This window comes from Candida theae, assembly GCF_024610275.1.
Source record: "Candida theae strain CBS 12239 chromosome Unknown scaffold13, whole genome shotgun sequence".
In the NCBI taxonomy this organism is placed as follows: domain Eukaryota; kingdom Fungi; phylum Ascomycota; class Pichiomycetes; order Serinales; family Debaryomycetaceae; genus Lodderomyces; species Lodderomyces theae.
The window spans coordinates 76808-103708 of NW_026261362.1; the positions used below are offsets into that span (position 1 = coordinate 76808).

Sequence of the window (26901 nt, forward strand, 5' to 3'; positions counted from 1 at the left end):
GCGAAGAAATCGTAGATGCAAGAAGAGATTCATGTCCAAAGTTCGTTTACTAGTGTAAAGTTTGGCTATCGGATTTGGATATGCCCTTGATACTGCTAATGAACTTTCTCTTGTGTGTAACTGTTCTTGACATGTACATAATGAACCATTTGCCGTGAAGCTGAGAGTACTTCCAAGAGGTTCATGAGACGCATTGGCTTGCTAAAATTTTCTCTACATACATGCTCGTGAAGTGTGAATTGATAGATGAAGATGCAGTACAACCATTGACTTGAATTTCCGGTGTAAATGTTAGCGCAAACCATTGATTTTAAAGACTCGTGAGGGAGTCTTCTTTGGACTTTTACGCTCGCACAATTGCAGTCTTAAAGAGTGGCGCTTTGCTAAGCATAATATTTGAATTGAATCATCGGTTATTTGCTGTGGTATTTTATGCATTCTTAATCTTGAAAGATATTCTGACATGATTACTGGTCGGTCGAATGTCATTCGATGAACGAAAAAAAAAAAAATAAAAAAAAAACAGGTGAAAAAGGCAAAAGATCAAACGTGCTGCAAAAGGCAACATTCGTCGTTACCTGGAGGGGATACTTGAGTACGCCACAGGCCGATCACAAAAAAAAAACCCCAGACATTGATTTATACTAACCACCTCATATGTCATTACAACCACTACCGAAGAATGCGACAGTAGCCATGTTAGGAGCAGGAATCCTGGGACTCACATTCACATACTTTTTGAGCAAATTGCGACCGGATCTCAGCTTTCAAATATTTGAAAAGTCTAACCGACCAGGTGGGTGGATGTGTCTGCCCCGTCTACTCGTCAGTGATAGCCACGAGTCTATAATATTGGAAAAGGGACCACGAACTTTGCGCGGAGTCAAGAATGGGAGTTTGTTTATGATTGATATCTTACGAAATTTGAACTTGCACGATGAAGTTGAAGTTATCCACAAATCTAGCAAGGCTAATAGGAAATACATCACTGATGCACAGGGTGAGATTGTTCAAGTGCCTAACTCGTTCACGACAGCAGTTGATTTTTTCAAACGTGTGCAGTGTCTCGATGGGAGCTTGATCTCTGGGTTGATCAAGGAGCCGTTTGTAAAATCACTGAGCCATGACGAAACAGTGGAACAATTTTTTCGACGGAGATTTGGGAGCACGGTTTTGACTGAAAACGTTGCCAGTGCGATAATACACGGTGTATATGCTGGTGATATTGGCAAGTTGAGTATAAAGAGTGTAATGCCATTCCTTAAAGATATTGAAACTCAATCTGGGTCAGTTATAAAACATGTTTTCAAGTCCATGATCAAGAGCAAGAAGCCAAATAAACTGCCGCCTTCTGTGGAGTTGGAGCTATATGAAAAGTTGATTTCACCGCAAGCCAATTTGCCAACTTTGCAAAGCAACCTCAAATCATTTCCCATGATTAAACTCAAGAATGGTATGGAAACTTTGCCAAAGTATTTGGCTCAGTACTTGGAGTATAATACAAACACCGAAATCCATTACGATACTCCAGTCAATGAATGTGATCCTAAATTGGGGCAAGTTAATGGACAATCTTTCGATCATATTAGAAGTACGATAAACACTCACTCACTTGCCCAATCTATTCAACTGAGTGACCTGTTAGTCTCCAAACTCAAAGGTGTATCATATGTGAGTATCTTTTTGACTAATGTATACACCAAGAAACCGATATTATTGCCAAAGGATAAACCAGGGTTTGGGTTTTTGAGGCCACGTCATTTGAGCATAGAGAATAACGCACAAGCATTACTTGGGGTAATTTACGATTCAGATATTGAAAATCATGTACAAAGTTTGTTCAATAAGGAAAAGACCACTCCTTCTGGAGAGTACAACAAGATTACTATGATGATGGGTGGTCATTATTACAACCATTGGAATATCCCTTCCAATAAACTAAACTTGAAAATTGTTCTAGATGTGTTGCAGGAGAAGTTGAATGTGGATGTGTCGAAATATAATCTCAAAATCATTGAAGAGGGTCAAGAGTTACAAGTGGATTCAATTGGTGATGATGATATAGTTGTAAGCTGCTCCTTGCACAGAGATTGCATACCACAGTATAATTTAGGATACCAAGAGTTGAAACAGGACGTGCTCGACTTAGTGGAAAAAGAGCATTACAAGTTGTCATTTGGTGGAACTGTGTTTGCTGAGGGAATAGGTGTGCCCGATTGTGTGAGTAATTCCTTCACTGATGCTGTCAAACTCATGTAACCAAAAGGGTACCTTCTCCCCGCCCAATTTTTCCAGCAATGCTAAACACTATCCAATTTACGAGTAAGACTGAACCAGCTATTGTTGTCAAGAATTGCAGATTCGCGTCATCAAAGAGCTTATTCCAGCATCAGATCCAAATGTCGAAAAGCGAATGGAGCGTCATGAGTAGGTAGCGGATTAAAGAAAAAAAAGGTTATGTCCTTTAGCGTAATCTCCGCGAATTTTTGAGGGAATGAAATTGAAATTTTACATTTTGTGTGACAAAAAATAAGCCACTTACTTCTTTACTATGACGTCTACATTTCAATCGCGCTCTCTCAGTTGCTATTACTGATTTCAGTTTACCATGCAAATACAGAAATCAAGGAACGTAAGGATAATTTCGACTTTGGAAACGTATCATCTCTTTACAGAGCATTCAGAAAGTCTATATATATACATGTTTTGTTATACAGAGATTAATGAGAAAGAAATTAAAAAACAAAAGAGCACCCAATTTTCCCTTTTCACTTGTGTTTTAATTTTAATTTTAATTTTAATTTTAATTTTTTTGTTTTTCTGTCTCTCATATTTTGTGACACCACACACAACACAATTCAGCACAACTCAGCACAGCAACTAATAAACTAATAATTAGCTGTTGATAAATATTATAGCAAATCACCTTTTAAGCTTACAACTACAAAAATCTACCCAATTCATCACATATACACAACCAAACTACTTTTGGTCTCAGTACACATATACGAATACGTAACAACATAGCCTCGACCCACATCATTGCTAATTACATTATTGATCAAGCAATGACTGAATCATCACCAGTGACTGCATCCTTGCTCCGGTTGAAACTTTTGGATGCCTTGAGAAGTGGTGACACTTCCAAGATTGATACTATCATTGGAGAAATCAAGTCTTCTAAAACAACAATCCAAAACCAGGAATTGAGTAGATTAAAACAGACTATCTTGCACTATGCTGTACAAGTTGCTACGTTGCAAACAATACAATACTTGGTGGACCATGCTGAGAAGTATGGCTTGGACATTAATTCACAAGATCCTCAGGGAAACACACCATTACATTTGGCTGCCATTGCCTCGAGACAAGATGTTGTCAAGTATCTTTTATCCTTGCCCGACATCAATGACACAATTGTCAATTTGGACAAGAAACAACCTGTTGAACTATGCAAGAATTTGAATTTGGCACAATTGATGCAGTTTGAGCGTGCAAAATTTGTGGAAAGGTCAGCCACTCAATTGAGACAGTTTTTCAGTAATCGAGATTTTGATAATTTGGAAAGGTTGTTGGTTTTGAATCCAAGAGCTTCGGAGTTGTTGGATATTAATGGTGCCGACCCTGAATCAGGCAACACTGTCTTGCACGAATTTATCAAGAAGGATGACTTGCAAATGTGTGATTGGATTTTGAAACATGGCGGTGACCCATTCAAGAGAGATAGACATGGAAAATTACCAATCGATTTGGTCAACCCCAAAGATGAACCGTTGAAAAAATTGATTAAAGCTGCCACTCACGATCAAACCATTATGGATCCAGTTGCTAGTACCACCTCGGCTATCAAGACTGGTAATGCCCCTGTTTACAAGGGTTATTTACGTAAATGGACCAACTTTGCAGGTGGCTACAAGTTGAGATATTTTGTCTTGGATGAGAATGGAATTTTGTCGTACTACACGAACCAGGACGACACAATCAACTCCTGTCGTGGCTCACTCAATTTAGGATATGCCACGTTACATCTCGATTCTTCAGAGAAGATGAAGTTTGAAATTTATGGAAAGAATGGGTTGAGATGGCACTTGAAAGCTAACCATCCAATCGAAACCAATAGATGGGTATGGACTTTACAAAATGCCATTACTATAGCCAAGGATAACATCAAGAAGAAACGTCCCTCCAGAGCAAATACTACGGCCAGTGAAGGTGTTTCGGCCGAAGAGTTTGATGATTCTTCAATTGCTGATGAACCTGAATACCTGGAAAAAAAGAAACATAGACTTAGAATTCCAGGAAGAAATAAACACAAGCGCGATACTAGTCAAGCATCGAAGGAATCAGTTGGTGATGCCGCTTTTGACAAGTCAGGTGCAGGTTTTAGCAACTCTCGTGCCAGTACCGACTCAGCATTGGGGTCTCCTAGTGGAAGCACTCGCAATCCGGCTTCTAGAGCAAGCATCGATGATCAATACAGTGCTATCGGGGGTGATCAAGAAGACTTTGATTACGATGCCGACGGAACCGAGCCAGATGATGAAGAAAGTGACGTTGAAAATGAGCATGAAGTTGACCACTTAAACGACGAAATTGCTGCCTCGAGAAGAGCTTTGCAAGTTGAGTTGTCTTCCTTGTTGGAATTGTTTGGTCAGGTTATGAATAGCGATACTTTCCAGCCAAACTCGAAGCAGGCTGAGGTTTGTATTGTGGGAAACAATACCATCCATGCAATTAATGAATTACTTGGCAAATACAATTACAACATTGAAGCTAGAGATACGAGATTAAGAAGGAACTTGGACAGACAATTGGAGGTTAATCTGTTGTGGGAAAAATCTATTAGGCAATTGGAACTGGAAATTCAAGCTAGGGAAGAGAAGCTAGCTGTGTTCCAAGGACAAAGAAAACAATTGAGAAAATACTTGTCTGGTAGAGCAACTACTGGTGGAGACACTGCAGGTACTTTGTCACCGGTTGCAACAAATAACGCCAATGATGGAAATGCCATTGGTGTTGCCAGTGGTGAAATCTTGAGCAAGAACCCGGACGAAGCCCAAGTCGACCAAATTGACTCCAAATTGGGTGAAGTACAACGTAATCCCCAAGCTCAAATTGATGCTACGAATCATCCACCACATGACTTGGACAATGGTGTGATTGATGAATTGTTGGGTGATGATTCTGACGACGAATTCTTTGATGCGGACGAATTTGAAGAGGAGGAACTGCAATTGGGAGGTGAAGATGCAAGAGAAATTGCTCAAAGTGATGAAAGGTTGCACGCTGAGGATTTGGAACACCCAGGCACCTCTAAGCAAGCTGCACCCCCAGCAGAACAACATGCCCAACAACCATTGGAGGGACAAGCACCACAGCAACGCGAGCACGTGCCAGAGCAGTCTATAACTGCTGAAAGGCAAGAACCACATCATCCCTCTGAAGCTGCCGTTGGGGCTGGAGCAGGAGCCGCTGCTGTAGGAGCCGCTGGCGCCGATCATCACCACCCTCCGCCACCACTGGAGCAAGAAGTTGGCCCTAACGAAGTACCAGAGGGCTCCGAGCTGATTGCACCAACAGAGGAAACCAAGGTTGACGAACCTCCTCAGGGAACACCAAAATCGACTGGACAAGCTGTGCCTGGTGATGAGGAGCTCAATGAAAGTCAAAGAGCCATCAATCGTGAACTTCAAGAGGAAGGTTCGTTTTTGGGCTATGAAAACCCACCAAGAAAGAAGTTGGCGTTGGATGAGGATAACAGACCTAAAGTTGGATTATGGGGAATTCTCAAGTCAATGATTGGTAAGGATATGACAAAAATGACGTTGCCCGTTTCCTTTAATGAACCCACATCTTTACTTCAAAGATTAGCCGAGGACATTGAATACAATGATCTTTTGAACACTGCTGCGGGGTATGATGACTCTACCTTGAGGTTAATTTACGTTGCTACTTTTGCCGCAACAGAATATTCATCAACAATTGACAGAATTGCCAAACCATTCAACCCACTTTTGGGAGAAACGTTTGAGTACTCTAGACCCGACCAAAATTACAGGTTGGTTGTTGAGCAAGTTAGCCATCATCCTCCTATCAGTGCATGTCATGCTACTTCACCCAAATGGGAATACTATGGAGAAAATGCTGTTGACTCCAAATTTTATGGACGTTCGTTTGATTTCAAGCATTTGGGAAAAATGTTTTGCGTGGTGAGGCCTAATAATGGAGTCAAGGATAAGAATGGTAACATCGTTGCTGAAGAGTTGTACAGTTGGAAGAAAGTCAATACTTCTGTTGTTGGTATCATGGTTGGTAATCCAACAGTTGACAACTATGGTAAAATGATTGTTGAAAATCACACCACTGGTGATAAGATAGTCGTGGACATGAAGCAGCGTGGTTGGAGAGCCTCATCTGCTTATCAGTTATCTGGACAGGCGTTGGATAGAAATGGAACACCACAATGGGCGTTGGGAGGACACTGGAATTCCAAGATTTTTGCCAAAAAGATCAATCAAGATCAATTGGACTCACTGGGGAACACAAGAAAAATGTCCATTATGGAAGACCCAAGCAAAGCAGGATCCGGCATTACATCCACTGACCCTTACTCTGGATCCAAATTCTTGGTTTGGCAAGTTGCACCAAGACCAAAAGTGCCATTCAACTTGACACAATTTGCCTTAACTTTGAATGGTATTGACGATAAATTGAAACCATGGTTGGCTCCAACCGATACCAGATTACGTCCTGATCAAAGAGATATGGAGAATGGATTATACGATCGTGCCGCTGATGAAAAACATCGGGTTGAGGTGAAGCAGCGACAAGCTAGAAAGTATCGTGAAGAGAATAAGATTACGTATGTGCCCAACTGGTTCATTAAGAAGAAGCACCCTGTCACCGGTGAGCTGTATTGGGAGTATAATGGGAAGTATTGGCCTGCTCGTAAAGAGCACAAGTTGGGAGATACGGGTGACATTTTTTAGAAAAGATGGTGTTGACGTTTTAGTTAGATTAAATTTTATACAGATGTTGTTTTATTATGTTTACGGATACCTGTGACATTGATGACTAATATCCTCTTCTCACGATCAGAATAACCTCTAAAAGAAAAAAAAAAAAAAAGGCTATATATGCACATACATAACGGGAAAGTAGTTTCGTTGTAGTTTTGAGCTTTACAGAATTGTTACAATCTCTATGAACTGTTAAAGAATTAATTGTCTGTTTGCTAATCAAACAACATCATCATTCATCAGCCTGTTCTCTCTTCACAACATTATACTTGGGAGAATTCAGCACCGAAGAAGATGCTCCGCCCATCATTGGTGAAAAATAACTATTCGCCGTGACAGTGGTAGCCAGTGGAGTAGGCAACGGTGAATACGATGATGCAAAACTACTACTATCAGCCCCTCCTCCTCCCGCATATTGGGCTGCATTGGTACTTGACGTAGTTCGGTTTAAATGAAGTGCATTTGGCAGTTGCTTGTTAAACGACTGAGTGCGAATAGTTTCCGTACTGAAATGATGCAAAAGCGGCAATCGTTGATCAAATGTCCGTTCTTGTAATTCCAAGCTGTTCAAATCGTCATCTTCAGGATCAGAGCCATTTCCACTCATGTTTCCATCATCACTGTCATCTTCATCGTCATCTTCATCGTCATCAAAATCATCCTCTTCATCCTCTTCTTCTGCATCTCCATTGTTGTATATCACCTCATCTAATCGGCTCTGGTATGGTGCGTTCAACAGTGAGCTAGACAGGTCAACACCTTCCTTTGGCAAAACTGCCCCCTTTGGAGAGATTGCAGAGCTGTTGTCACCTGCAACATCATCCTCATCGTCATTGTCATTGTCATTGTCGTTGTTTTCTTCACCCGTCTCACTCCCTTCGATAGCATTACTGGATAAGCTATTACTATCAGGAACTGTTGATGAAGGTGGTGTCCATCTACCACCACTACCAGCTTGCGCAGCAGCATCGTTATGGTTGCCACTTTGCATGCTTACAGTATCCGCAGTGGGCTCTCTTCCTGCTCCCATCAACGACACATTACTACTACTGCTTCCATCCAAGCCCAAGCTTTCACGGTCTGCGGACAGCGACGCCGACGATACAGCACCATTTGCCAATGGTGGCACAGTCAAACCACTAGTGTGATCTTTGCTGACACTTGGATGTCTCGCGAATGACAACGACAAACTCTCCTTGATCGATGGCCGTTTGCTTTCTGCCAGTTGCCCAACTGCATGTACAGATGAATTTGTTGGTGAGACGGCGCTCGAGGTGCTTGAGTTTGTATTGGTGTTTGTTAGTTCCTCGCTGACAATCTCGTCAATATTGACAGAATCAAGCAGTGGTGTTTGAGACTCCGCCGTACGCCCTGTTGGTTCTTCGTAATCGTAAGCTGGCGCTGGTTCATTGGGTAGTACAGTTGGAACAGAAGGTATACTGCTCAATTGGCCCTCCGAAATCGAGATCGCTCTAGACTTTGGTGAGTTTGGTGTGGACATGGCTTCCTCAAATGACGGTAACTGATCTCCAAAACTATTGATCCCCGCATCTTCGTCATTTTGAGACCATTGCCTGATTGATACACCGTTGCCAGTATAATTTGGTCCATTAGTCTTTGCATGCAGTGACAATAGGTCTCCTCCCAAATCCGTCCCTGTTGAAGTTGTTGCTCCGTCGATTTCGTCATACTGAGGCAATTGAATTGATCCTTCATTACACTTTGAGCTCAACAATATCAAAGGTGTATCAACAACAACCTCATAGTGATGCATTTTGTAATCATCCTTAGGATCGGGCTTGGATATTCGAAAGCAAACCTGCAATCGATGGCTAATTTGAATATGACGATAATTCGAGTCTGGATATAACGCTCTGGTTGTTAACGTGTACCCATTTTTGATATTCTGCGGGGGCAAATTCTTTGCGGACATGTCATCGGATAAGTAGTTTGATACACTAGGTGAGCGAAGGTTTGATTTAGATACTTCGTGTTGGCCCAGTCTTGATTGCTTTTGAACTTTGCGTTTATAAACATCAGCGTGAAGACCAATTTCATCGACATTGGCTAAGTTTGTTTCCAATGCTCCAATAATTGGTGAAGTGGGACTACTAGATGCATCAACTGAAGCCTGACGCGGGCGCGAGGACGGCATCTTTGAAGCAGAGGCACCACCCGACGAACGCAGCTGATCAACAATGGACTCATCCTCATTCAAAACCGTATTTGATGAAGACGTCAACAATGTCTTGTCACTCTTTGTTGTTAAAAATGGTAATGCGACATTGATATCCAAGGGTGTCGCAATCATTGTTTTGTCCTTGTCATTGTCTTTCCCACGGTTCCTTTGACGAGGTTCCAAATCTTTTTCCGGCTCGTAACAAGAATACAACAAGTTATTTTCAGGGCATTTGATGACTTCTTCCTTGTAAGAATCTCCGTTTGTGCTAGAGGAACTTTTGCTTTTTGTTTTCAATTCGCACAATCCAACAACACGTTCCCGAACTTTGTTTTCCTTTGATTTGGGATGTATGTTGTAAGGGTCCTGAGAATCATAGTCAAACTCCTTTTGCAAATTCTTGGATACGTATGTAATCCTTTCCAACACATTGAACTTGATTCTTTTGACGACAACGTGCTTCACAAGCGGTACCAACTTCACATTAATAACATGTTCACTTCCTAAAGACACATATTTTCGTGGGAAAGTAATCATGTAATGGACAGCATCGTTCCATACTCTATTGACGTAGATGGGTTTATCGGCAATCGAATTGGCAAAGTTTGGCGGTGTACGAACCATGGGAACATTGTAAGACGCACTCACTTTTAGTTTTCTATTCAATTTGTCACTTGTTTTATTGAAACTTGCCAGTAGCGTGTGGATCAAGGAGCCATTTATAGAGACTATACTTGCAGGCATATTTTCGGGTAAAAGTATGGGCAACAAAAATACATAAAGACCAGCTTTATGCTCTGTGTTGTTGTTACTCGGCATTTGGGAACCTCCCGAGAAGGTATTGATTGAGGTTGATGAAGATTCTACTTCTCCAAAACTGGTATCGCCATTGGCATCCGAGCGATCATTATTTTTCGTATCCACCAACGTATAGGAACGTGTTCGCTTGGCCAAATCTTCAGGACCAATGTTTTTCAGTCTCACTTCATTTGAATTGGAGCTACTTATATAGTAGTCAGCATCGTCCAACGTTGTACGCCATTGCATTGTTCCAATCTTGAACTTCTCTTTGGCTGTAGCTCGGTTGTAAGGGTCCTTGTATGGGTCTCCCATCGGCCACATGATTTGAGTAATTGACTGAAACTTAAAAGCCAAATCCTTAACTGTTGACAAATCCTTCCCCAACTCTATTATGACAGCAAAAGTGTGGGGGATAGGAAGTTCAGAATCGATCTTGGTGCAAAGGTAGTTTGGGCTGTGGAAAGAACGCATTCGTTGGTATAAAGTGTTGGAAACGGGATCTTCAAGCTGTGTCAATGAGGAGCTATGGCTTGTGTATTGCTCTGTAGTGCCGCGTCCCCCATGATTTGTGATGGTTGCTTGTGTATCATTGTCGGTGGCTGTAGGAGAAGACCCCTCTATGTCATCAGTCAAAATAGCACCACCATTTTCGACATCTTCATAAGTGAAACTTGCCGATGACGCTGGCGGGAGGTATATGCAGTCATTTGAGTTGGCAACATAGACCTGGATCGTTTTTGATACTGATCCTTGGGTAGATGTCTTTAATAGAATGGGATTTTGTAGGCCCAAGTCTTGTAACATAGTCACTAGCTTCTTCAGCACTACATAAGCGGTCTCTTGTTTTACCAAGTCCTTCGTCTTTGGTTTGAACAAGTTTGACGGAGACAAAGTCGATCCATGGGTCACGGAGTGTGATCTAGATCTAGACCGGGATCGAGAACGCATTTCTCCGTCATCCTCAGTTCGTCCTAAAGGTAAAGGCGGCGACACTTCCCTGTTGTCGCGATCTGGATTAACAAGTGAAAATGAAGTAGCTCTTAACCGCGAAGGCTCTTTCTGGGGCGATAGGCTTTTGAAAAAGTCGACTTTGTGATGTAGTGAGGCTGAAAGATCGGAGCTATGCCTTCTACCAGAGTGAGTACTAACGAGCTCCATTAATGAGGAGTCGTTTGAATGTCGGCGATGGGTTACTTTGCTTTTGAGCTTGTCAAAGCTAAACCCCCTGGGGTGGTGCGCATTCTGAGTCATAGATAGCTCGTGTATATGAGAAGGATGTTGCAGTGGGGTTGTGTTTGTTGCTGGACAGGTTGGTATATATAGCTTGCAAAAAAATAGAAAATGGAATCAGAATTTTTTGTCTGTTGTCTGTTGTCTGTTGTCTGTTGATTGTCTTTATCGTTCTCTCCCGCACTTGTGTTGAATTTTTCCGAACAACCCTTAACAACCTCAAATTCAACAACTGCTAAAATCTCAACACTACCTAGACTATAGAAACAAGTGCAGGTAATTAAGGCATGCCTCTCGATCTCAGCAATGCAAACCATTTGTAAGAGACTAGATGTATGGGTAGAGAAAAGAAGCAGTTTCCTTCGACTGCACTGATTATTAATTATTATTAATGCGTGTATCAAAATACCAAGAAGAATTGCTACTACAAAGTAAAGACACCTCCCTTCCCCCATCCCTAAAAGAAAAAAATAAAAAACAAAAAATGAAAGAGAGAAGAATACGAGCTGTTTGAGTGACAGACGCTTCGTTACTCAAGCTCAGCTTATACAATAGCTTTCATTTAAACAGCCGTTGTTTTGCCTCGTAATTTTTGTTTTCCTTGCTGCCGCTTTACCAACTTTTGGGGCGCAAGTCCTAATTACAAAGGTGATAAGGGTACTTTATATCCGAAAAAAATTGAAAAAGACAAAAGAGCTACAGCGTTGCACAATATAACAATGTGCGCCAACTGTTTTCGATGATTTTCCATATTTTAGAACGTGGTCACAGGGAAACAAATCTGGACCCCCCCCCTCCCTTTTACCAAGAATCTTCGAGTTTTGTTCGTCTCCAAAGGTCATTGCAATATGATTTATTATTCTTTGCGCAACTTTTTTTTTTTTTTTCTTATCTCTTTTTTGTGGGGAACAGAATTGTGGAAGAGTTCATAACAAGTGGTCTCAGTGCAACCAACAATAGTGACAAGTTGTTGTGACGACTCGGATATTGTATTCCCTGCTGATGGATATCAAAAGAATTTTCATACTGTAAGGTAAGAAAAGATACTCACAGGTACATCTAAACAAGTCTATAAATGAATTATCATCTACTCTGTCTAGCTCAGTCACTCTATTCAACCTCATCATTGATATGCTTAATGGCATGATCGTTAGCCTTCTGTTTCAATACACATTCTCCGTACTCTGTCAACTTGATACTGTTACTAACATCCAAACTAAACAAGTCACCTCCCTTGTCACCGCTCGACTTTTTGCCATTAGATTCCTGGCTGCCGCTGCCACCATACAGTTTTGGCAATTCACTCTTTGGCAAAAACTCGCTCAAATTGCCATGATTCAGAACTTGAAACTTCTTTAATGTATCCTCATTGATAACTCTAATTGTCTTGAAAAATGTAAAAACCCACCCCATAATTAATGGAACATTGATAAAAAATTTGGTGCTCAACAACTCGGGATAATTCTGGCCAAATATTGCAATAATTTCCTTCGTTGCCTGCTTCATCCCCCGATCTATTCTAAATATTGATACATTGTTGTAATCATGAATTTGGCCAATTTTGTTATTATCCTTCAGAGTGAAATCAACAAGTTGTAATGATTTCTCCATTAATCCTACTCTCCATCTCAAAAATTGGCTACCTGGGAATTCAACGTCGTCGTCGTCGTCGTCGTCGTCACCATCATTGACATTATTACCGTGACTGTGGCTGTGACTACCACCATCGCCAAATTTTTCAAATATCTTTTTGGGATTCTTCAAATTACCGTACAAGTTCCACGTAATTACATGTAAATTGGCATTGGCTTCTGCAAAATCGGTAATGACACCCAATGAATTCAACTCCGGATCAAATTCCTCCTTGAAAGCCGCATGTAAAGGCTGAAACTTGTTTCTCCAATTGAAACACTTTATCAATCGCTGAGTGCTCAATTGCAAATCATAATTATCAGCAGCAAGAAACTTGAGTAAAATTTCGTTACGAATGTTGACATTAACGTGGGGTTTGTCGCTGGTATTGATTCTATACCCAAAAATCTCATCATAATCTGGATTATCTAATTTGCAAAGTATCTGTGGGAGGGTGTCAATGAGTTTGGATAAGGTTTTGGCTCGCTCGGTGGTTAATGCTGTGGATTTGATGGAGGTTTTGACATCCTCATGTGCATGGACATCTTTGGACGACTTGGTTGTGTCCTTCTCCGTAGTGGTAGTGGTGTGTGGAACGGTGCTATCCTGACCATTGACGTCAATTACTTCACTTGGCTTAGACTCTACTTCGGACATGGTGGCATCTATTAGCTGTGGTATATAGGTAGTTTGAAGTTATATAGGAGCTGTTGAGAAAACCTACATCAACTGAGAAATCCGTTTTTTCTTTGTTTATCTTTTCCATCTCGGTGTTTGGTCCCCTCCTTACAATATCATCCGATATTATCTTTTCTTTAGAGCAGGAACACGTTATACGAGATGTTCTGCTTACGATTACCAACTATGCGTAGCCAAAGTGGCTTATTCAATATTATTCTATTATATTATTACAAATTATACAATCTGACTCACCGAATCAAAATCAACCACAGTCTTGTCCACATCACAACAATCACATCTTAAGTTTCCCAGTAGCAACAACTATGAAAAAAAAACAAGAAAAAAAAAATTAAAACACCAACTCACATAGTATTCTCTCTACTTATGCAATCTTTTCACTTGCAAGCAATTCCAATAATTCCCCACCATCAACAATCTTGACATTCTCTCTCAAATCTCCTCTAAGAGCACGTTCAGCAAAATACACGGCAATCTGGCCCAAGTCGCTGGCATGAATAGATCTAAACAAAGGTGAAAGTATAGGATTATGAGTAAACTTGGCCAATTTATGAGCCCAATCCGATTCACCGTTTCTTAAACCAATCAACATGCCCGGTCTCAAAATTATCGTGTATTCGAAACCCAACTCAATTACCGCTTTTTCCAATTCCCGCTTGCTTCTGAAATACAAGAACGGTGATTTGGAATTTGCTCCAAATGCCGACACCAAAACACACGCCTTGACTCCACTCTCTTTGGCTGCTCTCGCCGCATCCAAATTGTCACAATAATCAATTTTCTTGAAATTCTCAGATGACCCAGCCTCCGCTTTACTTGTACCGAATGCGGAAATGTACGCATATGGAGTTGGTTGAACCTTGCCGATGATTTCTGGCCAGCTGTCAATTTCCGTGTTGACTATGGCCTCAACTTTATCCTCCTTGGCAAATTTTGGTTCACGTCTAGTGAGGGTAGTTATTTTGTTCCAATGCTTGGATTTAAGGGCTGCTTCAACGACGAAACCACCTACTAGGCCAGTGGATCCCAATACAAATAATCCGGCCATGATTCAAATCTTTTAAAATTGCTATTGCTCGACAAGTAAAACAAGTGACAGTTTTCTTCTCAACGGAAATTCGCAGTGTATAAACACTTGAGTGTGTGAACAGCAGGAAACAAAAGTAGAGGTTGAAAAGTGGATACTCGTCAAAAATGGGAGAGATGGGAAATTTGCGTTTAATCAATTGCTCTATTGTTTTGGTGTGTGACACAAAAATGAGTTTGCATCTCGAGTACTTTTTCTGTCTATTCCTTTAGCCGATAAACATAATTCACAGAGGGTTTAGCATTAGTCTCTATTGCATCTTATTTTGGAGTCCTAGTGCATCACATAGTTCTATATATGTATATATATATATCCTTAATTTCTATTTCCTGGCACCAATTTAAACGACAAGATGTCATTTTTGCCCTTGTCTACTGTGTCATCTTCACCAACTCTCGTTCCTCCAACACCTTCAATTGAGGCGATAGTCACATCACCCATGATTTTCCTAGCTACTGACACAACAGGAGTGCCTCGTTTGACCAATATGCAATCGCGAAACACCGAGTCTCCACTTGATCCCGTAAAGTTGTTGATGTTTCTCACTGGGTAAACTGGAACCAATTCCAACAAGTCAGCAGCAGCTTGAAGTAGCTGGACTACACCAGTCGATCCGAATCTATACAACACCAAATCTCGAATGTTTTCAATTCTATTTTGTAATTTCTCATCCATGGGCTTCAAATCGGGATCATCAGGTAAATCTTCCCTGGTATCAACAAATTCTGTTCCTGGATCGTACTTGATAAAATGTTGTGCTGCCAATTTCCGTAACAACACTTCAGTGATTGATGACGTTAGTACCGCTTTTGAATTTGGGTATTTCAATATGATTTTGGAGACATTCTTATCAGCATCCGGATGGTCCATCTTATTTAGCGACAAAACAGTAGGGAATTTTACCTCCATGAATGCTTTAACCACTCGTTCCAACATTGCATCATCCCAATCTTGCAAGGGAGGCAAATCAGGTATTAAATCCAATGCTCTACCAATCATTTGCTTATTGGCCACGTATCCACCCAATTGCTGTCTTAGCGTCTCCAATGTTGTTGATTTAGTACCCACATGTCTTCGAACAACAGATCCCCATCTCTCTTTCAAATTACCCAAAATCCACTGGAAAATCTCATCTTGTAGCCACTCGATATCATTTAAGGGATCGTAACCTCGAGTTGTTTTCCCCTCCGCATCGGTAGTACCACTTGCATCCACTATATGGATCAAACAATCTGCCTCTGTCAAATCACTTAAAAACTTGTTTCCTAATCCTCGTCCCAAATGGGCATTAGGCACCAACCCAGCAACATCTAATAGCATAATGGGAACTCCACGTTTACCGTCCCGACAATATCCGTAAGTTGGTTTACATTTCAGTTGTTTGTTGAATCTTTGGCAAGCACAATCCACCTCCAAGTACCCGGTTGCTTTATTTGGATCAATAGTAGTGAAGGGGAACGCACCGACTTTTGCATTGGCATCGGTCAATGCATTCAATGTTGTTGATTTCCCACTTGATGGTTTTCCAACTAGTCCAATGACTATTTCTCGGCCCATGTTGATGAGGTGCTCTATTATCGTGTTTGTCTCTTTAGATTGTAATTTTTACGATGTGCTTTCTTTTTTTTTTTTTTTTTAATTTTCAAAATCGCTTTGAAGATGTGACGTATTTGGTAGCGAATTGCGAAGAGTAATTGGGAACTACGTCTGCTTTCATAAAGTTAGGGAATTTGACCACTGTGCCCGTTGGGGTAGAAATTGATGCACTGATTTAAGAAAGTACAACATGAACTGATTCATTCAGTGGATTTTAATGAGGAATCTTGTGGCATTTTTTTTTCCTGTTATTTGGTTGCAAATTTTTTAAAAATTGTCTTGTGTACGATTAGGGGTAGTTCCTTCAAGGATTTACTATACAGAAACACTCACAAGTATTTATCTATACGTCAGATTACCGAGGCTCGATGTTGAGGCCATATTCAAGTTCAGAGTAACATACTCTCGTATATCTCATTTCTCTTCCTGCATATAACTCCACAGCCCTTAAGTTTTCATTATTTTTTTTATGGTTTGGCAGAAGGAGAACAAAGCGAGAAAAGAAAGGACAACAACAACAACAATAACAACATCAACAACATCAACATCAACACATTGTCTTAAGAGCCAATCTTTTTCAATCAACATCATATCCCTGCCATCAATTTGACACCATTCAGAACAATATGGCACTTTGGGAATCAATAGTGAGCAATGTTTTTGGAGGACTTTCCAACGACTTTAAGAAGAAGAATTTCTCCCTATATGGTCAATGGATCGGTATCTTCACCATCTTTTTATGCATAGCATTGGGAATAGCCAACATCTTCCATTTCAATTTGGTCATCATATTTTCGATCATATGCTTAGTCCAAGGGTTGATTGTCATATTTGTTGAAATACCATTTCTTTTAAGAATATGCCCCTTGACCGACACTTTTACCAACTTCGTTAGAAAATTCGATGGCAATTTACCAAGGTGTGGGTTCTACCTTTTAAATGCAGTGATTCAGTATCTAAGTTTGACATTGCAAGCTACAAGTTTGATTGTTGTTGCGGTATTTTTCACATTGTCATCTGCCTGCTATGCTTTAGCTGCGGCAAAGAACCAAGAGTACTTGAAATCCTCAATCGATGTTTCAGGAACAGGACAGGGCGGAGCCTTGGAGGCACAAGTTGGAGAGCACGTTGTAAGGAATGTATTGTAGGTGGGCCAAGACTGCATCAGGCAAAAAAAAAAAAAAAAAAAAGAAAAAAATAGCTTTATTAACGATGTTGTTCTTATCGTGAAGAGTAGTTGAAATCTAAATTGTAGATTGATTAATTGGGTATTTGAGCAATTTACCTGGTTCTCTCTACTGATACGTATATCTCTTCTCAAATGCTGGACGTTGCAGCTTGTAGCTCCACACATATGTTTAATTGAGACACTCTCTTTTGAGCCAAACCGAATAAAAAGAAAAAAAAAAAAACATCAAACTCTCACTACATATCAGACAACAACATCACGTTATGTCAGGAATACTACCCTTTGTTGAAGATAATTTAGGAGAGAAACTAAAGCGGCATAAACAGGAACCGATTCTGATAGAGTCGATAATACGGGGAGATGAATCTACGCCACCGATCAGCACCACAAACAAGAAAGATGAACCCATCACATCGTTTGCAATCGAAGAGGTAAATGATGACCCCGATGAACTAATAGGATTACGAGGAGAAGGAAGGTATTTTGGAGTAACGGATCCCGATAATGAGAATCAACAAACTCTTGGACCTATATGTGATAATTGTCATGAACGTGGCCATAGACGAGCACAATGTAAGGTTGTAATTTGCCATAAATGTGGGAAAGTGGGCGACCACTATGAAAGTCAATGCCCTACGACCTTGGTTTGTTTGCGATGCGGTGAAAAGGGTCATTACGTTCTGCAGTGTAAGAGCAAAATACGGAAGAAGCAGTATTGTCGCAATTGTGATACATTCCAGCATGGTGATGAAGATTGTCCTAGTATATGGAGATCATACTTGACGAAGCGGACAGCTAATGAAGACCAAGAAAGCTTAGTTTTACCCAATATCTCCTGTTATAACTGTGGCTCGGATGAACATTTTGGAGACGAGTGCAATAAGCAAAGGTCATCGCGGATACCAAACTTAGGCAGCGCTTTCAGCGGTAACAACTTGCCACGTAACTTGCGTCCATTGTACTTTCTTAGATTAAAAAGTAGCGATGCAGGATCCTCCGATGATTATAACCCAAACTCAACCCCAAGAGATTACGATTCAGAGTATGACCCAAGAACGACGAAAAAACATACAAGCAATTTCAACTTCAATAGTAGTGCGTCATCATATGGCCAACAACAACCTTCTAGAACTGGGTTCATACCAATGAACAATGCAGGGACAAGATTTCCATCCGGTCCATCTTCAAGCACCTATCGGAGTGGGAGTTCCCACAATTTCGGCAGCTATGGGCGGAATGGGGGATTTGGGAATAACTCATTGGATGGTGGCTTTGGAAGAAGTAACTACGGAGGTAGTTCAAAGAATGGGGCCCGACAACCGTCCAGAAGTGGAGTTGTGAATAGTGGCGGTGCATCAAACAGAGGTAAAATCACAAAACCCTCGAGAAGTGGCTTAATCGACAACAGCAAGGGCAAGTATAAGAGGAAGCACATACGGTATTAATGAGTGTCTTTAGCTAGATCTAATATAGAATGAAGAGAGTGTGTGTGTTAAAGTAGTAAAGTAGTCAAGAGCACTTTTTTTAGACCCGAATTACTAAGACATGGCTTCTTTTTTTTTTTTTTTATTCAGAAGCCACGATGGTCGTGTATTGAAAGATATTTTCTGATCATTCATTTTTTATCTATTTGATCTACACAGTTTAGCAAAAAGTTGTATAGAAAAGAAACTTGTAAATCATCACAGTTTTCCACCAAACGCCAAGAATATTCAAACCGAGTCCTTTAACAAGAATATTTTCTCTACCTGGATTCACATAACAACCAATCAGCAAGAGTCAAAGCAGAGTATTATCAACACGTTTTCTTCAAAGGAATCAGGCAAAGACTATGCAGGTTTCAGAGTGAAGTCAGGTATCCATCAACGAAACCATGAACTGTACACTGTCATATCAACACTATTTTCATTTCCCAAGAGGGAAGTCGAGGGAGTACTCGGAACTACGAGACTACATAACAACCAAATATGGAAATATCACTACGATCTTACTCCTTGTTTTTATCATCTCGATTCCAGCGTACAACTACATAGTGGTTAAAAATTACAGATCCAAGTACCATTATCTTCGATCATTCAACTCCAGCTTGAATCATTACATACTACACCAACACCAACACCATCCAAATTGCGCCACCGCTTCTTGGAAGGACAGATTTTTAACCACTGCGGCAACAACTGTTAAAGCTATTGCATTCAAGTTGCTTTTGCATTACTCAACCATCATACAATTGACATTCTGGATCTGTTTCTTGTCAACCTTGTCACTTGTAGATATTTATCATGGTGATCTCATATTTTTAGCCAAGAGACTAGGGAGAGTGTCAGCGAATTGCCTTCCCACAATCTTGTTTTTGACATTGCGCCCATCACCATTACCCAACACATTGTACTTGACGCTCATACCCATACACAAGTGGCTAAGCCGATTAGTTATACTACAAGCAGTTATACATACACTAATCTACCTTGCGTATTTCAACAGAAATGGAACTTGGGGTAAAGCAATAAAGTTGGAAAACATATACGGATGGGTAGCCTTAGCTGGTTTCTTAGTCATTATCGTAACCTCCTTGTCAACTTTTAGAATCAGGTGGTATAAGGTATTCTACTTCCTCCACTACATTTGCACTTGGGTCATTGTCTTGTCACTTCAAGTTCACATTAGACCACAACCTTTCACATGGTATACCGCCGTGAATTGTTTAATCTTGACTGCTCAAATAGGATACAGGATCTACCTAACAAGAGTGTCTACGAAGGGCGAGGTCAGGGTTATTGATGTTTCGCCCAATTTGGCACTCATTGAATTCCCCAATGCTATGATTGCAAAACCTGCAACTGCACCAGGTGCCCATATTAGATTGACAAACTATAGCTCCAGCATCTTCATGAGAGTTTTCAAGCAAGTGGTCCCCAACTATCATCCATATACATTGGTGTCGCTCCCTCAAGACCGTATTCAGAAGTTACTCATTCGGAAAAGCAATTTTCGATTATACAATGGACACAGATACTTGATTACAGGCACTTACGACCCCCACTTGCTATTCATTAATTACAAGCAAAGCTACTCAAACAAAAAATTTTCCTTGTCCAAGCTACACGTGGATGCGAAACGGATTTTGATTGTTGTTGGAGGCTCAGCGATCTCTTTCGCTCTTCCAATTCTTCGTGTCATGAACTATCACGGAATCCCAACTAAAGTGGTGTGGGTCATCAAAGACTTTCGTGACGTTTTGGCTCTCAAGTACTTTGACGGTATAATACATGGAGATGATTTCGAGATATTCGTCACTGGCAACCAAACACTCCAAGATGGGCAACAGCGTTTAAAGAATGCCTATAGCTATGCATCCAATCTAAGCAGAAGGTCTGATGCACCTTCGGCTCATTATGACTTAGAGAATGAGGAAACACCACTTCTAGGCGGGACAGAAAATGAGCCGATTGTGACTTTAAATCGAGAGAATCAGGATGAAGATGTCGATATTGTTGTCAATTCTGATGATGACGACGAGGGGGCAGACAACGACGCAAACTGTACTCGGCATGACACATCGTCACTTTGTCGAGAGTCCTCTCCGGAGCAGTTTGCTGATCTCGATGAGGTTCTAAGCGATGATGCCAACTCTTTGGATTACGATGACAACGAATTCGAGGTGACTAATAACACCATAAATACACGCCGTCTGTCATTTAGGTCTTCCTTGAATGAACCATTTGTGCCCACCACCGACTGTCGCTCAACGGATCAAGCGAGATCCTGGGTCTCCGAGTTCAAAGAGACTACTAGGAGATTGAATCTTGATAAAAAGATCTACAAGGGACGTCCTAAATTGAGTCATCGGTACTATAAGTGGTGTATAAATGAAGGGTTCACCCAATGTTCTGGACCAGTGGAGGACGAAAATCATAACCTAATATGCTGTCGAGATTTGCCTCAAAACAAGGTTGTCCAAGAGGATATTAATGCTGAAAAGATATGGGTCATTGGAGCTGGGCCAAGGCAATTGGTAGAGAATGTCAAACTATGGTCAAGCGAAAACGGATTAAAGTTTCACGAAGAAGCATTTTACTCTTAGGATGTATAGATTGATTTATCGTCAAGGCAATTGGTGTGATGCGTCAACTATCTATTTGGCTAATTCATCCTCGTAAAGCTTTGTCTTCTTTATTTCATCTTCGAGTGCAGCTTGTCTGCTTATTTTAATCTTTGCATTATCAGTGGTGAACGTAACTCCCACTACATTCCAGCACACAAACCACCACACTTTGTAGACGTTGCGAAAGTAAGGCTTATTCTTGCCGTGGTTGTACTTGTACGATAGTGCATAACCAGTAACCAAAGCCACCAACGACCCGCGAAGTGCTCCTGTTGCAGCGGCTTGCCATAGTTGATGCGAGAATCGATTGTGACGTTCTTGTTTCGTTTCGTGGGCTAGTAGTTCTTGATTTGGCGGTTGAGACATCGTCTTGCATGAAAAGAAGGAAAAGTGTAAGGAAAAGCAAGAAATAATAAATAAAAAACAAAAAAAAAAAAAAACAAATAAATAAACTCCCCAAGACTTGATATACCTCTCTCTCTCTCTCTCTCTCTCTATCTCACTCACACACACTCTCTCAATACAACCATGATTCGCTCAGTTCCATTTGGAGGTAGAGTTCTCCAACAGCCGAGTACTCTACTACGCTTCTCACGGTCGGTAAAGACCTCCACCATTGACTGGAAGCCGGTCAAGTCTGTCCCTGGAAACTTGCGGACAATCACTCATCAAAAAAAGACTCCGATCATCAGAAGTGTTCTATTTGGTCTTATGGTTGCCATGCCTATAGTCTCATTTGGATTAGGGTGTTGGCAGGTTCACAGACTCAATTGGAAAAATGACTTGATTGCAAAGTGTGAAAATAATTTGGCTGCTCCCGTTCTAGAAGAACTACCGCCCACCCTTGATCCCAATGTTATTCCTGAGTTTGAGTATAGACGTTTTAGGTGCAAGGGTAAGTTTGACTATGACCAGGAAATGTTTTTAGGACCAAGGATTAAAGATGGCGTTTTGGGTTATCTTGTTGTGACACCGTTCATCAGATCCAGTGGGGGTAAACCGATATTGATAGAGCGTGGTTGGATCCATAAGGATAAAGTTATCCCTTCTACTAGATCAACTGGGTATTTGTCGCATTTGGCAATGCCTCAGGGAGAGATTGAAATCGAAGCTTTGTTCAGATGCATGCCTCAGAAATCAAGCTTACAGTTTGATCATGAGCCGGGAACAAAGTTGTTCAACGTTATCGATGTTCCAGCAATGGCCGAACAAAGTGGATCTTTGCCAATCTATTGTCAAATGATTTACGATTTGAGTGACCACTTGGACTACAAAGCTAAGGAGACACTAGAAGCGCAAGGTGCCGACCCTTCTATCTTTGGTAGACTCTTCTTCACCCAGACCAAAAAAGATACAAAGGAGAAATCTGTGTACATACAAGATGAATCCGACGACTCGATGTTTTACCAAGAATTCGAATTTATTAAACAAGGGGTGCCTATTGCTGCCAAGCCGACAATCAAATTTTCTAATAACCACTTGCAGTATTTGATTACCTGGTTTGGAGTCTCTATAGCCAGCGCTGGTTTGTTGTTTTATTCTATGTGGAAAAGAAGACAGTTCCTGAGTGCAGAGAGAGTGATTGACGCCAAAAGGAAGGAGATGAAGAAATTGATGGAGTAGATTATCAAATTGTACATAGTTCAATCCCTAAAACTTAGCAAACCAAATAACACAACAACTAGTGAAAGATCTCCAAGGAAAATACCCAAAAGCTCTTTGTATTCGAGTGCTCGCAGAAGAAGAGGGGCCAACTGCTGCACTTGTGGCACAAACATTGATACAACCTGGACACCTTTCATTGCCAAGTTGTTTTGACGCGCCGCATGAAATAAACCGTTCTTGGTAAGTACAAAGTAGTAACTTGCAATTATAGCGATTTCCAATGTAAAGAACCCCTGTGCAAACCCACTCAACGGATATATTTCCGTCAAATCTCTCACATACGAATGGTTCGACGCTGTGAATGAAGGAATCGAGCAGTAGTGGTAAAGAAAGAATGCTGTTATTGCAAAAATTCTTACAACCGTGAAGCGAAACTTCCAAACTTGTTTTTGGTACAAATGATATTGATTCAATTGTTGCTCATACAGGGACTGCGCTGAGTCTGGAGAAGCTCCAAACTGGTCGTTTGAGGAAGATGGATCACCAAGCATTTTGAAGATGTCTGCCATTGGGTTGCTATCACCATCGCCTTGGGGTGATTGTTGTTGAAAAATTGACCTAAACATTTCATTGATCTCAGCTTGAGGGTCTTTTTCTCCAAAAGGTGCATTTCTTGAAGCAATAGTGGAAATGTCTTGAATAGCTGGGTCGTCATCACTGGACATTACTGTGGGGGGTGCAGTGGCAGTGGCAGTGGCAGTGGCAGTGGCAGTGGCAGTAGCTTCCGGTTTGTCCAAAACTGATGTCACGGATGAAGTTTTGACTGAAGCACCTTGAGTCAATATATTGTTCAATCTTTCACTGGCCTTCCCTTTGGCCATCTTGGCCTGCCTCCTCTCTCTGAGAATCCTCCGCTTCTCCTCTTCACTCAATGGTGCAGGATTGGCCGAGCTAGACATGGTGTCGGTGAATCGGCTGCCGTTATAATTGAAGTTTGATAGAGGAGAGAGGCAAAGAGAAAAAAAAAAAAATGGTAGAGAATTGAAACAACTTCAACATTTCAAAGGAGCATGTCGGAGCAGGGCGACCCTCAGCAACATAGAGAGGATGGGGGTAGTGTCTCCAATCCTATACCTACAAACGACCACGAGAGAATAAGACGTACTAAAATTATGAATTCCTTGGATAACCTAGACTACATGATGTTGATTGCAACACAGCAAAAGAAATCCATAGCACAAGTAAAGTACGAGCTTAAGCTTCGATTGATTAACGGCGATTAAATCAAAACCTTCACTATCTGAATGGCGGTCTTTGATTCCATTTTTGTGTCTGCTGTGTGGTTTGGGGTGGTGCATTGCTTTTCCTTATTGATGTTGCCGCTCCACTATTATCGAAAAGACCCCGCATGTACCTTGGCGGCTGGTTCAAATTTGGTCCATGACTACTTGAATGAATACTAGGTTGGTAGGCTCTCACAGGCTGAGGTATCCTAGACACTCTGGTGGCGGTGCTATTTGGCTTTCTCATGGCATTTCCGCGTGGATGTGCATTTTCATCATTTGCATGTAACCTTCTCGACGAGGGGAGACGCGCAGACAGCGAGCGTGATTGCGACACCGGTCTAGTTTCTTTAACTAATTTCTCCTTCAACTCAATATTCAACTTTTCGGCATCTTCGATTTTCCTCCTCAACTCCGCAATATGCTCTTTCTTCTTTTTCCTCATCTGTAGCCTCTGCCATGCCTTTTGTGATGGGCACTTGGGGAGGTCGACACACCACATTGTGATGGATAGTCCATACAAAAAGCTCGCAAAGGATTCATTGAACTGATTTGAAACAGCATCATGTATGTGGTTTAAGTCTCTGACATTTACATCCAAGTCCTCAAATCCATCTGCCAAGTCCCTAAATTTGGATGTAATTTCGGGACAGTCCATGGGAAGGTTGTCAGGATCAATGGGATAATGGTGTGGTGATGGAGACGGAAGCGGGATTCCGGACGACCTTCTCAGATGACGCCTATTGGACTGCCTCCTGTCCCCAATTGGCGTAGTAGGTCTCGAATTTGACATTTTTTTTTTTATTATGTGGTTACTCGATTTGATTTGTAAATGAATACGAAAGAGTGGAATCAGTCGATCGATTTGTTTACACTTTTGCAAGACTAAAAAAAAATGTATACACAAATAATTTTGGTAGCGCTATATAGGACACCACCTGCACCTGCACCTGCACCTTCACCCTCACCCTCAGCACCCATCTATGTGTTTTCATTAACAATCTGCTGCCAGGTCTTGCCCTCTTTTCTCAACTCGCCAGCCAACTCGTCCCTAATCTTGGCAACCAATCCAGGACCTTTGTATGCAAAAGCTGTATACAACTCGACAAAAGTGGCACCGGCTTTCCCAAATTCCAAGGCATCTTTACCACTCGAGATTCCACCACAACCAACTAGCACCAATCCCGAACCTTTGGTGTGTTTATGCAATGTTTTCAACGCCTGCAACGACAAGGGTTTCAATGGTTTTCCGGATAGTCCCCCGGTTTGGTTAATCAACGCATCATCTGAGGTTAATAATCTTTCCTTTGGTCTTTGGATTGTTGTGTTTGATATGATGATTCCATCAACTTTTGCCTCTTTGGCTGAGTTTGCTATAGAAACTATTTCTGGCTCAGTCAAATCGGGTGCGACTTTTACCAAAATTGGGGGCCTAACTCCTAGTAAATTTGTGCGCAATTCATTACGCTCTTTGACAACAGTTTTCAAAAGATTCGTTAGCTTGGATTCATTTTGTAAATCACGTAAACCTGGAGTGTTTGGCGATGACACATTCACAACAAGCACGTCTGCATATGGCCCGAGTCTGGAAACTCCTTTTACGTAGTCCTCAACCTCGTCTCCTGTTTTGTTTTTACCCAAATTTATTCCTAGTAATTTTCCTTGTTGGAAAGCATTCGAAAATGGCACTTGATCAGGTGTATGCGACCTCTCAAACTTTTCAAACAACTTGGTGAAACGAGTTCTCAATCTTGCAATGACATTGAAGTGCCCAGTCGAATTAAAGCCATAGCGATTGATGACAGCATCGTCTCGTGGCAATCTAAAGAAGCGGGGAGTAGGGTTACCCGGTTGCGGCTCAGGTGTAATGGAACCGATCTCAACATAAGAGAATCCTGTGTTAAACAATGAGTCTATGGCTTCTCCGTCCTTGTCCAATCCAGCAGCCAATCCTATTGGGTTTTTCAAATTGTGACCGAACACGTTGACACCCAACACATCGCTTTGATCGTTAATGCCTTCATCCAAGAGTCTAGGAGCGAGACCATATTTCAAGAACGCAATTCCTAGTTTGTGGCCCTGCTCTGCATCAGTGAATGTTCTTATAAGCGGACAAATCACATACTCGTGAATTGAGGAGCGCGAATCAAGTAAATAGTAACCTCCAACACCGGCCAAAGCTCCACCAACAAGAAGTCCAATTGGTCCTGGCAAAAAACTCGATCTCAATACACTTTGTCGGTTGCAGTTCGTGGTGGAACGCCTAAATAGCTCCCTCAAGAATGGGCTTCTTCCAAACATTGTAGAGTGGACAATTGCTCTGTAACGCTGCACTATGAAACAGGGCCCCAAAAATCAGTTGACAGGAAAGTGGACAAAGAAGAGAAAAGAAATGAAAAAAAATAAAATAAAATAAAATAAAATAAAAAGACCAGATACTTAACTCGCTGCGCACAAAGCTCTAAAGAAAACTTTG

At 41.2% G+C, this 26901-nt stretch overlaps 14 protein-coding genes across 14 annotated transcripts; 6 read left to right on the forward strand and 8 right to left on the reverse strand. All coding sequences in view use genetic code 12, as the record gives it.

Moving 5' to 3' along the window:
- Positions 1–657: 657 nt before the first annotated feature.
- On the forward strand, positions 658–2259 carry HEM14 (oxygen-dependent protoporphyrinogen oxidase; the record flags this gene model as incomplete). The annotated part of the gene is made up of 1 exon (XM_051755229.1): positions 658–2259. The coding sequence occupies one exon, from the start codon at positions 658–660 to the stop codon at positions 2257–2259; it is 1602 nt and encodes a 533-aa protein (XP_051610728.1).
- An 809-nt stretch (positions 2260–3068) lies between these two features.
- KGF57_000731 (oxysterol-binding protein related protein) lies at positions 3069–6989 on the forward strand (the record flags this gene model as incomplete). Its single annotated transcript, XM_051755230.1, has 1 exon — positions 3069–6989. One exon carries the CDS (start codon positions 3069–3071, stop codon positions 6987–6989), a length of 3921 nt encoding a protein of 1306 aa, XP_051610729.1.
- A 262-nt stretch (positions 6990–7251) lies between these two features.
- On the reverse strand, positions 7252–11157 carry ECM21 (Ecm21p; the record flags this gene model as incomplete). Its single annotated transcript, XM_051755231.1, has 1 exon — positions 7252–11157. The coding sequence occupies one exon, from the start codon at positions 11155–11157 to the stop codon at positions 7252–7254; it is 3906 nt and encodes a 1301-aa protein (XP_051610730.1).
- A 1182-nt stretch (positions 11158–12339) lies between these two features.
- SFH5 (Sfh5p) lies at positions 12340–13518 on the reverse strand (the record flags this gene model as incomplete). Its single annotated transcript, XM_051755232.1, has 1 exon — positions 12340–13518. One exon carries the CDS (start codon positions 13516–13518, stop codon positions 12340–12342), a length of 1179 nt encoding a protein of 392 aa, XP_051610731.1.
- A 406-nt stretch (positions 13519–13924) lies between these two features.
- Positions 13925–14608, reverse strand: KGF57_000734 (uncharacterized protein; the record flags this gene model as incomplete). Its single annotated transcript, XM_051755233.1, has 1 exon — positions 13925–14608. One exon carries the CDS (start codon positions 14606–14608, stop codon positions 13925–13927), a length of 684 nt encoding a protein of 227 aa, XP_051610732.1.
- Positions 14609–14962: 354 nt separating this feature from the next.
- Positions 14963–16204, reverse strand: KGF57_000735 (uncharacterized protein; the record flags this gene model as incomplete). The annotated part of the gene is made up of 1 exon (XM_051755234.1): positions 14963–16204. The coding sequence occupies one exon, from the start codon at positions 16202–16204 to the stop codon at positions 14963–14965; it is 1242 nt and encodes a 413-aa protein (XP_051610733.1).
- A 665-nt stretch (positions 16205–16869) lies between these two features.
- Positions 16870–17391, forward strand: TVP18 (Tvp18p; the record flags this gene model as incomplete). The annotated part of the gene is made up of 1 exon (XM_051755235.1): positions 16870–17391. One exon carries the CDS (start codon positions 16870–16872, stop codon positions 17389–17391), a length of 522 nt encoding a protein of 173 aa, XP_051610734.1.
- Positions 17392–17695: 304 nt separating this feature from the next.
- Positions 17696–21516, forward strand: KGF57_000737 (putative ferric-chelate reductase; the record flags this gene model as incomplete). The annotated part of the gene is made up of 2 exons (XM_051755236.1): positions 17696–18849; positions 20100–21516. 2 exons carry the CDS (start codon positions 17696–17698, stop codon positions 21514–21516), a joined length of 2571 nt encoding a protein of 856 aa, XP_051610735.1.
- Positions 21517–21567: 51 nt separating this feature from the next.
- KGF57_000738 (uncharacterized protein) lies at positions 21568–21903 on the reverse strand (the record flags this gene model as incomplete). Its single annotated transcript, XM_051755237.1, has 1 exon — positions 21568–21903. One exon carries the CDS (start codon positions 21901–21903, stop codon positions 21568–21570), a length of 336 nt encoding a protein of 111 aa, XP_051610736.1.
- Positions 21904–22065: 162 nt separating this feature from the next.
- On the forward strand, positions 22066–23160 carry SHY1 (Shy1p; the record flags this gene model as incomplete). Its single annotated transcript, XM_051755238.1, has 1 exon — positions 22066–23160. The coding sequence occupies one exon, from the start codon at positions 22066–22068 to the stop codon at positions 23158–23160; it is 1095 nt and encodes a 364-aa protein (XP_051610737.1).
- Positions 23161–23180: 20 nt separating this feature from the next.
- On the reverse strand, positions 23181–24101 carry KGF57_000740 (GET complex subunit; the record flags this gene model as incomplete). Its single annotated transcript, XM_051755240.1, has 2 exons — positions 23181–23475; positions 23629–24101. 2 exons carry the CDS (start codon positions 24099–24101, stop codon positions 23181–23183), a joined length of 768 nt encoding a protein of 255 aa, XP_051610738.1.
- Positions 24102–24212: 111 nt separating this feature from the next.
- On the forward strand, positions 24213–24425 carry KGF57_000741 (uncharacterized protein; the record flags this gene model as incomplete). The annotated part of the gene is made up of 1 exon (XM_051755241.1): positions 24213–24425. One exon carries the CDS (start codon positions 24213–24215, stop codon positions 24423–24425), a length of 213 nt encoding a protein of 70 aa, XP_051610739.1.
- Positions 24426–24438: 13 nt separating this feature from the next.
- On the reverse strand, positions 24439–25218 carry DAM1 (Dam1p; the record flags this gene model as incomplete). The annotated part of the gene is made up of 1 exon (XM_051755242.1): positions 24439–25218. The coding sequence occupies one exon, from the start codon at positions 25216–25218 to the stop codon at positions 24439–24441; it is 780 nt and encodes a 259-aa protein (XP_051610740.1).
- A 188-nt stretch (positions 25219–25406) lies between these two features.
- URA1 (dihydroorotate dehydrogenase) lies at positions 25407–26726 on the reverse strand (the record flags this gene model as incomplete). The annotated part of the gene is made up of 1 exon (XM_051755243.1): positions 25407–26726. One exon carries the CDS (start codon positions 26724–26726, stop codon positions 25407–25409), a length of 1320 nt encoding a protein of 439 aa, XP_051610741.1.
- Between the last annotated feature and the right edge of the window lie 175 nt (positions 26727–26901).